The sequence below is a fragment of the Rhamphochromis longiceps genome, linkage group LG23 (assembly GCF_057381845.1).
Source record: "Rhamphochromis longiceps isolate RC_006_pf linkage group LG23, R_longiceps_female_GT1.1, whole genome shotgun sequence".
Taxonomy (NCBI): domain Eukaryota; kingdom Metazoa; phylum Chordata; class Actinopteri; order Cichliformes; family Cichlidae; genus Rhamphochromis; species Rhamphochromis longiceps.
The window spans coordinates 7,886,309-7,898,974 of record NC_140578.1 but is presented as its reverse complement, the minus strand read 5'-3'; the positions used below and the strand labels follow the sequence as shown (position 1 = coordinate 7,898,974).

General features: G+C 40.3%; 1 protein-coding gene across 1 annotated transcript in view; it reads right to left on the bottom strand.

Annotated features, from left to right (window-relative positions):
* LOC146641209 (capping protein, Arp2/3 and myosin-I linker protein 3-like) overlaps positions 1 to 12,666 on the bottom strand; it is a 35,680-nt gene that overhangs the window by 16,195 nt on the left and 6,819 nt on the right. Inside the window, exons 5-22 of the mRNA XM_085398794.1 lie at positions 11,316 to 11,437; positions 11,064 to 11,158; positions 10,687 to 10,757; positions 10,498 to 10,571; positions 10,345 to 10,420; positions 10,172 to 10,260; positions 7,084 to 7,178; positions 6,688 to 6,774; positions 6,088 to 6,197; positions 5,905 to 5,982; positions 5,472 to 5,548; positions 4,815 to 4,919; positions 4,595 to 4,664; positions 1,492 to 1,573; positions 1,283 to 1,379; positions 999 to 1,053; positions 232 to 404; positions 51 to 119 (exon numbers count right to left, since the gene is read on the bottom strand). Coding sequence (XP_085254920.1) covers positions 51 to 119; positions 232 to 404; positions 999 to 1,053; positions 1,283 to 1,379; positions 1,492 to 1,573; positions 4,595 to 4,664; positions 4,815 to 4,919; positions 5,472 to 5,548; positions 5,905 to 5,982; positions 6,088 to 6,197; positions 6,688 to 6,774; positions 7,084 to 7,178; positions 10,172 to 10,260; positions 10,345 to 10,420; positions 10,498 to 10,571; positions 10,687 to 10,757; positions 11,064 to 11,158; positions 11,316 to 11,437 — 1,625 coding nt within the window. The remainder of the gene's footprint in view (positions 1 to 50; positions 120 to 231; positions 405 to 998; positions 1,054 to 1,282; positions 1,380 to 1,491; positions 1,574 to 4,594; positions 4,665 to 4,814; positions 4,920 to 5,471; positions 5,549 to 5,904; positions 5,983 to 6,087; positions 6,198 to 6,687; positions 6,775 to 7,083; positions 7,179 to 10,171; positions 10,261 to 10,344; positions 10,421 to 10,497; positions 10,572 to 10,686; positions 10,758 to 11,063; positions 11,159 to 11,315; positions 11,438 to 12,666) is intronic.

The following is a 12,666-nucleotide window of genomic DNA, read 5'->3' as shown; positions in this document are numbered from 1 at the left end:
GCATACATACAGAATAGATGTTGATAATATATATTTTTTAACACTCTTACTGTTCAAGTGCTCGGGCCACATCGAGAAATCCTGCTGCGGAGGTGTTGTTGCGATCCCATGTCACACTCCTGCAGGGCAAGGTCAGAGTTGCATAGAATACAAACTTCCACACAGAGCACAAGTCACTGCAAAGACTGCAGAAACCCAGGAAAAAAACTTTACACTTAGTCTTTCGTTCACCTGAGTGTTGTGTTGATTTGAAGGGCTTTGCTCAGCATCTTGGCTCCAATGTCTTCCATGCTATTCCCGCTCAGATCCACTTTTCTCAAGCAGGTGTTGCTACCCAGGGCATTGACTAGCACGGTGCCCCGAGAACGCAGGCGTGAGTCGCAGAGGGACAAAGACTGAAGGGCCTATAGAGGGAGGGGTTACAAGCATGTGAGTTAATAAACGAAGCGGAGAAGACTGTTCAGGAAAAAGAAAAGAAGCACGAGAAGCCAGGAGGTGACATTTAGCAAATAGTGCTTTGACTTGACTTTACATGCTGTTTGCATGAATTATTCACAATATGTGTAGTGATATAGACACTGCGCCCACAATGTTAACAGAGGAACAGTAATAATTGATGAAACAGTGACACATCTCCAGTGAAACATAATGCAAAAATTATGTGCCCAGGAATCTGAGCAGTATTTTAACTGTAAGCAGAACCCTACTTTTAATTAAAAGCAGTATAAAGAAAGTTGACATATGGGGAAAAAAATGTACAAAAATATATTCTCATTTTGAATTTGACACAAACAAATATATGTAATCATTCAGTCTTCTGAAAAAAACATTATTTATTATTTTAATAATTTAATTAACTGAAAGTCAATTAAGTTTATCTTTGCAGAATATGATGAATTTTAATGTCTCTGCAGCTGATTTATGCTTTTTCTATTTCTACTGTTTGCAATCAAAGCACATTGCCCTTTAAATTTTGTATATCTATTCTAGTTACTCACACATTCTTCTTCTTGCATGAGTTGAACTAGCTTCTGCAACACTTCATCCAGAACCCTGCAGATGACAAACACGGAAACAAAGCAGGATGAGCTGGGTCGAGTCATCTCCTGCTGCCTGAGGAATGGCAGCCACTTATGAAAACAGAACTACAAGAACAAATGTGTATATTCAAGCTGGCATATGCAGTGCAAGCATGTTTGTGCTCAGATACACACACAGTCATGCGCATAGGGTATATCCATAAATAACTGCAGTAAAGCATGACAGAGAGCACTGACAGCACCTGTTTTTGATGTTGAAGTTCTTGCCCAGATGAAGGTGTTTGAGGGAAGGGTGTCTAGAGAGGGCTGGCAGGACTGTGAGTAAGTCTGCGTCGAGACCTGTCAAAACACACACACACACAGCTCGACATTAGCAGCCCACTCCAACCTCAGCTGCCCAAGGATAAAAAGTCAAGGTCATGGTTGGATGTTCTGCAGCGTGCCACTGTACCGTTGTCGGAGATATCGAGAGTAGCGATGGAGGAGACTCTAGGGAAGAGTTCCTGGATTACAGCAGCTCCTGCAGACCTTAGCTGGAGAGAGATAGAGACAGATGGGAAAACTAACATGTGCACAGCCATGAATCAGAGTCATTTTAACTTCAGTCTTTGGGGAATTGTTCCATTTTCCACAGTGGGGCAAATTTATGGATTTATGTCCCTGCAAGCTTTGCTTTGTTTGTGATCTGCAGCAGTTCAGCTCAAAGAGAGGGGAAACCCTTTACGCTTCAGTACACAATCCTCTGTACTGTTTAGCTATTTGATTTACTTAAAATATATAGGATTATCATTAGTAAGCTCTTTAAATCTAGTAAAATACAGGGAGTGCAGAATTATCAGGCAAGTTGTATTTTTGAGGAATAATTTTATTATTGAACAACAACCATGTTCTCAATGAACCCAAAAAACTCATTAATATCAAAGCTGAATGTTTTTGGAAGTAGTTTTTAGTTTGTTTTTAGTTTTAGCTATTTTAAGGGGATATCTGTGTGTGCAGGTGACTATTACTGTGCATAATTATTAGGCAACTTAACAAAAAACAAATATATACCCATTTCAATTATTTATTTTTACCAGTGAAACCAATATAACATCTCCACATTCACAAATATACATTTCTGACATTCAAAAACAAAACAAAAACAAATGAGCGACCAATATAGCCACCTTTCTTTGCAAGGACACTCAAAAGCCTGCCATCCATGGATTCTGTCAGTGTTTTGATCTGTTCACCATCAACATTGCGTGCAGCAGCAACCACAGCCTCCCAGACACTGTTCAGAGGTGTACTGTTTTCCCTCCTTGTAAATCTCACATTTGATGATGGACCACAGGTTCTCAATGGGGTTCAGATCAGGTGAACAAGGAGGCCATGTCATTAGTTTTTCTTCTTTTATACCCTTTCTTGCAAGCCACGCTGTGGAGTACTTGGACGCGTGTGATGGAGCATTGTCCTGCATGAAAATCATGTTTTTCTTGAAGGATGCAGACTTCTTCCTGTACCACTGCTTGAAGAAGGTGTCTTCCAGAAACTGGCAGTAGGACTGGGAGTTGAGCTTGACTCCATCCTCAACCCGAAAAGGCCCCACAAGCTCATCTTTGATGATACCAGCCCAAACCAGTACTCCACCTCCACCTTGCTGGCGTCTGAGTCGGACTGGAGCTCTCTGCCCTTTACCAATCCAGCCACGGGCCCATCAAGACTCACTCTCATTTCATCAGTCCATAAAACCTTAGAAAAACCAGTCTTGAGATATTTCTTGGCCCAGTCTTGACGTTTCAGCTTGTGTGTCTTGTTCAGTGGTGGTCGTCTTTCAGCCTTTCTTACCTTGGCCATGTCTCTGAGTATTGCACACCTTGTGCTTTTGGGCACTCCAGTGATGTTGCAGCTCTGAAATATGGCCAAACTGGTGGCAAGTGGCATCTTGGCAGCTGCACGCTTGACTTTTCTCAGTTCATGGGCAGTTATTTTGCGCCTTGGTTTTTCCACACGCTTCTTGCGACCCTGTTGACTATTTTGAATGAAACGCTTGATTGTTCGATGATCACGCTTCAGAAGCTTTGCAATTTTGAGACTTCTGCATCCCTCTGCAAGATATCTCACTATTTTTGACTTTTCTGAGCCTGTCAAGTCCTTCTTTTGACCCATTTTGCCAAAGGAAAGGACGTTGCCTGATAATTATGCACACCTGATATAGGGTGTTGATGTCATTAGACCACACCCCTTCTCATTACAGAGATGCACATCACCTAATATGCTTAATTGGTAGTAGGCTTTCGAGCCTATACAGCTTAGAGTAAGACAACATGCATGAAGAGGATGATGTGGACAAAATGCTCATTTGCCTAATAATTCTGCACTCCCTGTAAGTAAAAGCATAACAGATTTTTGGCAGTTGACAGTCATATTATAACATAGCTGACACTTCTGCCCTTACAGTATTTAGTGTTGGAATGAACTACAATTACAAGTACATAAACATAATTTAGAGGTATTTGTGTTTGGGGTGCTTTGACATATATCAACAGATATCACTATAAATTTGACAAATACTGAAAGGCTACAAATCTAAAAAAAATAACTTAATTCTTTTATATTTACAGTGATATTAATTTTTTTCCTTCAATCACATCATTTGGCAGCAGGACGCATACATCTACCTGTGAGGAGAAGCTTATGATGGTGACAGGCGGTAAACATTAAAAGCACCCCCCCCCCCCCCCCCACACACACACACACACACACACCACATACACACCCCCACCTCCGGCAACGCACACAAAAAAAGAAAAATCAAGATGAATTAAAAAAAAAGAAAAGAAAGTCAGTTTAAAAGTAAAGCTTCTAACTGCAGAATGTAAATCTATAAAACTGTGGGCTGAAACTAAGAGACTTATGACCTTATACAAACCAGATGTCTATTTACATAACCAGCAGAAACACTATTATTTTTCTAGCTACTGCCAGGCAATTGCAAAGCTAATATTTATATTCTGCCATCTTCCCTTCTGGGGGAAATACACTTAAGCTGCCAAGTACTATGGTGTGTTAACCAGTGTCTAACTCTCCCAAATAACTTTTTTTGGGAAGTTGATAACTCTTTGTTGGTTTGCCATCAAGAGACCAAGTTTCACATTACATGCATGGTCATTTGATCCATTTTTAGTCTAAAAATACTGATAATGGCTGCTTGCAGTAAATAATCTTAACACTTTTACAAAAGTTCACCTTGGTAAAACTCCCTTTCAAAATGCTTTCAAAGTCCAATTTGAAAATAAAACTTTTCGGTTTATCTCAACTGCATCTGATGCAAGATACGCTCATCTGATACACTCCAGTGTAAATAAAATCAGCTGCATATGGAGGCCACGAAAGCTTGCTACTTTCTTGCACTATAAACCTGTCAATGAAACCGAAAGCACAAGTTAAAGCTCACATCTGCACTCTGCATTTGGTTCAGAGGGATTCAAAAACACAGGTGACCTATAGCTCAATACTCCGCCTGGACACCTCCCGTGTTGAAATCCGGTGTAGGTGTGAAGATGAGCTCTCACCTCACAGCTGCTGATGTCCAGATGAAGGTCATTGATATGAGGATTGGAGGTTAACCCTGTGAGGAGAGCCCTGCGGAGACAGAAAGAAGAGAAATGACGGACAAGGAAAAGACAAGCAGAAGGAGTATTAAAGGTCTCGCTGGCACAGCCTTTATTGCAGAGGAGTTCAGATAAAAGGGAGCATATTTGGATAGAGAATTAGAAGTGACATGGTAGGTACCTCAGAACATCAGGGGGCAGCTTCATAGAGGCCAGGCTGACATGAGTGAGGCTGAAAGCTGAGCTGAAAAACTGACGGAACAACGGCAGCGTATCCTTCACTTTCCTATTGGATTAGAAATCCCCCCCCCCACAGAGGATCAAAGCGAGAAGATGTAGAGGTGAAGAGATAATACGGAGAGTGGGATGGGATGAAACCGACCACACACAGCAGATGAAGTCACACTGTTGACATTCCAGGTAAATTTGAGTGCAGAGCTGAGTGTAGACTACTGACAAAGAATGAGAAATATGAGTGAATATTGCTTTGGTGTAAGAGGAGGGAGCGAGTGGGGTCAAATGATAGATAGCTCTGCTTAAACATTCATGAGTCTTATCTATGCAGACTGTGCCGAAAGTTCTGCTTTTAAACGGCAGTAGACACACCCACAGAGAGGAAACACAATGTTCCAGAGATTCCCACAAAGCACATTTCTGATTTCCCATTAAGCAAGAAATGAAGATAACAACTGACAAAAAAAGAAAAAGAAAAAAAGATGGAGACGGAATGACATGAGCGGAAAGATGATGCCTTTAAGGTGAAATAGGGATGATGTCTTCCCAGATTTGGGTTTGGAGCTGCGTTTATTGTTTCGGTAATCTTAAAGATATGACTAACCTGTGGGAGAAGGAATTTTTGGAAAGATTCAGAAAGGAGAGATCAGCGCAACACCCCCTCAGAAGAGCCCCAAATAGCTGCATGACACACAGGGTGGAAACGGTTAATTTGGGCTGAGAATTGCACGCAGAGAGAAATGCATTTTTTTTAAAAATTGCACATGCATTAGGGATGCGCAGATAGTGATGGCAATGTTGCTTTTTTGTGTTTATTTTTGTTTTGTTGAAGAAATCTCAATTATAAAAAAAACAACTTCACTGACTTCTAGCTTGTCGTCACGCACTCTTTGAACATTTAGCAGCAGACAAACGTTGGCAAGTGCTATCCAAAAAATGTAATCTTAGTTACCAATAAGCCCTTACTGCTCTTTAGGCGATATCAAAGTGCATCCCAAAGACACACATTTGATCACACCCACCCATTAAATACTCACTGAGTCAACACAGCAGTCTGTGCCCGACAGATCCAAGTGGACCAGGCAGTTGGGTTGAGACAAGAAGAGATAAAGGTTCTGCGAATAGGTCGAGAAGAGGAGAAACATCGTATTAGGCTGAAAAAGTGGAGATTAAATGGGGCAGCGTGTATTTGTGTTTCCAGATGGCTTGTGCTTTCTGACCGATGCATCCTCCCCCGAGAGGACCCCGGGGTTCTTGCTCAGGTCCAGGTGCAGCAGGGAGTTAGAGTACTCATCGCTGGAGCACAAAGCCTGAGAGAGAGAAACCACTCCTGAGAGAAAGGGGAGTAGAGCGCAGAGAGATGAAATGAAAAATGAGAAAGATGAGAGCTGGTAGCTGTACAATATTAAAAAGGAGAAAGAGAATGCTCTCAAAACATTTTGTGTCTTTAAATTATTCATAGACATCTTGGAGCAGCAGGTATCAGTGGATGTTATGGGAAGTAGCGCAATTCAATGTAATATTTAAATTCTCCGCTGGGTACCCTGTACGATGAGACAGTAGCAGAAGGCATGCTGCCTGCAGGGCAGCACATGACATTGTAAGTAAATATGGAGTCATAGCGGGGCGAAAGCATAAAACAAAGCTCTGAAAACATTATATCCCCTCAACCACAGTATGATCTAACCCGAGCTCTGAAAGCTGCAGGGGATCCAACTTGTTCTCCTCCTGATTTTGGTGAGTAACTCCTGTGCCATACTTTTATTTAACTCACAGACAGGGGTAAATAAGGAAAAAAACAAGGTGGGGCAACTCCTAACCTTTGGAGGTGAGTGAGGTCTTGGAGAGGTTGAGGAGACGAAGCCCCTTGCTGAGGCGACACACTTGCTGGATTAAGTTGGACACACCTGCAGCATGAACACAGCAGATATAAAAAGTGAGTCGCAGAATTTCTTGTCACTTGAAAGTAATTTTCACTGTAACAGATGTACCTGCTTCTGAGTTAACGGATCAGGGACCAGATAAGCCAAAATGAGCCACTATTTTCTTTTACTATTGGACTCAACAGACCCTTTCGGGTAATATTTAGATATAGAACAATGAGAGCCAGTGAAAATAGAACTGTCTTTCTTCATCACATCAAACACAAGCTTGAGTTTTTCTCCAGACCCAAAGATTAAATTAGAAAAACAAAAAAGGGAGATAATTTACGATACCTTGGTTATCCAGTGAGTTGTGCGCCAAGTTGAGGGAATGGATGACAGATGCAGGGTTCTCTGAAAGAGCTACTGACATCTTCTGTGGGAAGTCACTGCAAAAGTGGGTGTGCAGTTACCTACAGAGAGCTGCAACTGCAGTTGAAGTATCAGGTTCATTATAAATCTCTTGGTTTATAAATGTTGAGTGCCCATCATGATGTACTGATGTGCTTTTTGTGTGACTTTTGCTGCATTGCCACTACAAGTGACATAGTTACAACAGCCACGTGTGGCCAGAAACACAGTTTTCATAGTTTTGCTGCAGTTCAGGGGTGTCAAACATAGGGCCCATGGGCTGGAACCGGCCTGGCAAAGACTCCTATCTGGCCCACTGGATAGTTTTGAAAAATGTGAAGGAGGGCATTAATTTTGAACTTTTAGCTGTATTTTCAAAGGTTTTGCAGCTTTGGCTACTGACAAAGATGTCCCTTACAACCATTCTTACTACACTAGAGTAAATAAGTTATAGATAAAGATAGAAAAGATAAACAATGACATGAGAGAAAACTCATCTACTATGGAAATGTCATTTTTTACAATATGCTCGCATTTTTTTAAAAGGACATTTTATGTGAATTAACAAAATGTTTCTGTTGTTTCATTACAGGACCGTCTGGGATTTAAGCTACCAGAACTTTGTCTGTAATTTTACATATTTATTTCTTACAATTTAAGCTCAAACTGTCATTCCTGGCAAATTTATTTCATTTATTAGATCAATATTTCTCTATCATGTAGAAAAAGAAGTGCCATCTGTTAAATGTGTAGTCAAACTTTGCACTGATGGAAGCAGGAGTTTCACTGATCCAACCCACCTAAGATCAAAGTGGGCTGGTATGTGTCCCACAGTGTAAAATGAGTTTGACATCTTTGCTCTAGTTACTTGTTGACATGTTCTCTGAGCTTCTGTGTTTGAGAGGAAACATAAAAGCATACCATAGCTGATTCTTAAATAAATCGCTGCAGAGCTTCAGGCCAGCTCATATTTTGCAGTTATATATATATATAAAAAAAAAAAAAAACACCCAGCACGCCCCTGCGGGCGGTTTATCCTTCAAGCTCGGGTCCTCTACCAGAGGCCTGGGAGCTTGAGGGTCCTGCGCAGTATCTTAGCTGTTCCCAGGACTGCGCTCTTCTGGACAGAGATCTCCGATGTTGTTCCCGGGATCTGCTGGAGCCACTCGCCTAGCTTGGGAGTCACCGCACCTAGTGCTCCGATTACCACGGGAATATATATATATATATATATATATATATATATATATATATATATATATATATATATATATATATATATATATATATAATTTTTTTTTTTGTAATGAATGAATTTTAAGTCAAACATTCAAAATGTGATTAAATTGCAAACTTTCAGCTTTAATTAAAGACGTTTTTAAAACTCAGTACTGCATTATTTAGGAAATACATCCATTTTTATACATAGTAGCTCATTTTCAGAGGCTCAAAATTAATTGGAAAAGCTAACAATTTTAAATACAAGGATTATTTTTAATACTTGGATAGAAATTCACAGCCAGTGACTGTCTGAAGTCTAGAACCCGTGGATATCACCAAATGCTGCCTTTCTTCCCTTTAGATTCTCAGCCAGGCCTTTACTGCAACCAGATTTCAGTCATTGATTGTTTGTGGTTCTCTCTGCATTCAGGTTTGTCTTCCGTTACTTTAAAGGAATGGTCCATTAGGTTAAGATGAAGTGACTGACTTGGTCCTTCAGAATTCATCCTGCTACTTTTATCAGCAGTCACACTATCAATAAACACTTGTGACCCGGATCCACTGGCATCTATACATGACCACGCCAAAACATTGCGTCCACCATGTTTGACAGATGATGTGGTATGCTTCAGATCATGAGCAGTTTCTGTCTTTTTCCATACTTTGTCTTTCCATCATTCTGGTACAAGTTCATCTTGTTTTCAATAAACCAACTAGTATTTTTCCAGAACTGTGCAGGACGAGAAGTTTTCTCACAAAATCTAATCTGACCTTGTTGTTCTTGAATGTAACCAGTGGTTTGCACCTTGTTGTGACTCCTCTGTGTTTCTATTCATGATGATGTCTCAAGAATGTAGTCAAGGCGCTTCTAAAATCATCTGTTTTAGTTGTCTTCTATAGTCTTGTCGGCTTTTTGATGCTCATTCGTTTAAAAGATCCAGTATATTGTTCATTTGACCATTCAAAGTTTTTTCTATATGTGATCGTCTTCCTTATTTGCATTGGCATCTGCGCCAAACTCACATAAAGAATTCCAGTGAACAGCTACCAAAACAAGTCCAACTCCTCATCCTTGCATCTTCTTTTACCTGGCTAATTTGTCATACAGTAATGAGGGAACATACCTCACCTGCTTAGGAAACTGCTTGTCAGCCAATGGTCAAATTATTTTTGAGCCTCTGAAAATGGGAGATTCTGTATAAAAACACAATTCCTAAACTGTTAAAGAAAAGGTTTATAAAACCACTTAAATCAAAACTAAAAGTCTGAAATTTAGAGGCAAAAATTCTATAAAATCCAACAACTTTTGGCCCTCATTGTATTTGTAGCGAGACACTTCTTCACCAAAGCATGAACACAGCTTAACAGCATAAAACACAAAGATATTTGATGTCATTCAATGAAGCGATTGAAACAACTGACAAACACTGTGGTGTCACTATGAACTAAAACTCTATGAACTTACACTACATTCACAGACAAGCACTTACGCATACAATACATATATAATATATAATTCAGTAGTACAGAGATTTAGCCTTGTTCAAGGACATACAAGTTAATCAAAATAAGGCCAACAATTGACTCATAGAAGCAGCATTCTCAGGTATTCTGACCAAGTTCTTAGCATGGGTCAATCATTAAAAGACAAACACCACTAAGGTTCACAAAATACACTTAAAACCGTTTGGTAAATGTTGTCATTTGCATTAAAAAAAAAATCAAGGCAGGATAAAATTAATGCCCATTTCAGGAATCAGAGTTTCTATAATAGTCAAAGCACAAAAAGTAAATGAAGACTGCTACTCACGATTTTAACCCAGCATTCTCCAGAGTGATCTCTTCAAGGCTGGAGGATTTGCTGACTGTGTGCAGGACCTGCTCAGTGACCTCTGAGCCCTGATGCATGAAAGACATATTTAAAACCTTGGTCGGTGACCCTTCAGGAATACTGTAAGGTGTAGCACACAAGTTTATACTTACAATGCGCAGGTCTTTGCAGTACAGTTTAGTGAACCAGGTGTTGTAAGCCATTGATGCAACAATGACAGCCAAATCTCTGTAAAAGGGAAAAACTGGATAAATGAGGAACTGTAATTTGGCTGCAATATTGCCCAACCGCCATTCGTTCCTGACCTGCTCTCCAGGTGGCTGAAGTCCAGCAAGTTAAACTCCCTGTTGTCCTGAGAGTGATAGATGGTGTCCACATCCTAGGAGAAACATTATCAATGAGTGCATGACACCCCCCTCATATTGTGCACAGTCATATATATGTAACATTCAAACACACTCACAGTAACACAGGCACAGCCCCACAGCTCTTACCCACTGCACTTCCTCCTTGCAGCTGATGCCATTATAGTCGCACAGAGCAGCGTAAGTCTCTGAGAAGCCTCCTGAGAAAGGAAAGGGGGAGGAACAAACAGAAGAGGGGGAAAAAAAGAGTTGATGAGAACAGCTGCTTCCTTCAGCAGTAAATGGCAAAAAAGGGAGGAAAATGCACACAGAAACATTTGTCCAAATTATCAATCTTTTATATGTGTGACAGCACTAAAAAGAACATCTGGGAGAGCATTTGTAAAGTACGTGTGCCAACTTCCTCTTGAGTCTGCCAAGTGGTGTACACATGCTCATATCTGTGTGTGACTGCCTGTGTATGCATGCGTGCAAATTCCCATGTTTGATGATAACGTCTCTTTTACCGCAGGCCCTCTGTGTCTCCACTGAAGTCTCGGAGCTGGGTGAATACTTCCTGCTGCCCTCCGAAAGGTCACTGTCTGAATGACAGATGGAAGGGCTGCAAACATAAAAGAAACACAGATACTGTAAGGAATCATTTATCTTTTGATAATTGCGCAAATAAAGGTCATCCTTCTTTAAACTTTCCAATTTTTCACCACTGCACAGACGTGACTATTTATTCTCATTTTATCTTGAGAGGCACCGACACTTACGCAAAAATGGAGTTGTTGAATATTCGAGACAGAGCGAAATTTATATGGCTGACCACATGATTGAGGTGTTCCCGTGACTCAAACCTCAGGGAGTAACTGGACTTGTCAGTGTCGATAACAACCTGCGCATAAGAAAAATATCCGTAAAAGACTGAAAAATATCGTGGCAGTTGAATCTTAAATTTCATTTATTAAACAAATTAATGTATCTATTTTTTAATTACTTGCAATTAAACTATATGAATTATATATGAAACCACTGGACTAGTTAAATGGAATGATGACACAACTTCGTAGATTATCTGTCTGTTATAATAAACACTAAAGTGAAAGAGCAAACAACTGCAAGTATAAATGCAAGTATATCAGAGCTATATCAGGTACTTGACTATGATAGGAAAGATTTATCCCTTACATAAGCACATAGCCAGGTTTACCTTGATAACTTATACTGGACCTTAATCTCTGTTATGCTGTAGCTCTTTTCCACAACAGCCACTGACCCGGAGATTTCTATGAGCTGAACCTTTAAGAGCCCCTGAGGTCTAGATTGAAAGATCTTCCTTGTTTTTCTCCACAGCTGTTTTCACACACCCACTGCATCTCTAAACTTTTCTACACATGTGAGAAAGCAAATGTCTGAATCAGTCAGACTGGATTTTGCCCTGCCAGCTACCAAGTATATAGTCTGCATAATGTAAAAATTGAACCAATGTGAGAACAGTAAGTAGAAGTCATTGCAACCTTACTACAGAAAATACCTGTAGTAGTGAAAATAGGCCTGAATTGGAAAATCTTCTGTTGTGTGCTGCATGTGGCACGAATTTGGACAACGTACGGACATGATTCTGGTCCCATTGTCAAGAATTCAGTGTAAAAAACTGATATTAACTGGGTGGCAATTTGCATTTTAGTTAAGGCCACTACAATACAGTCAAAAGAAGACTATTTCCATCTGCAGTCATTTATGTTTGGTGCCATAGAGCTACCAGACCTTCCATTCGCATACATAGATAAGACAAAGAGACCAGTAGCAAGACTCCACCACAGAACAGAGCGGGTTTGATATTCGTTAAATTAGTCCAAAAAAAAAAAAACATGGAGCTGGGCTATAAAGCAGCTTGCAGAGCAACAACTGTGGGCCAGCCAAAGAAGCTTGGGTAGCTAATTGGATACATAGAGGGGTATCATCTCAGCCGATCTCATCTCCGTTGATATGAGCTGGCAATGAGATCAGCTGATCTGCTGAGATTACAGCTAAGCTTACTTGCCTAAACTAAAGTTATGCTTGATTATTCAAACTGAGCATCAGTGTATTTTTTCTCTCCCTGTTGTTGACTGTTGTTGACTC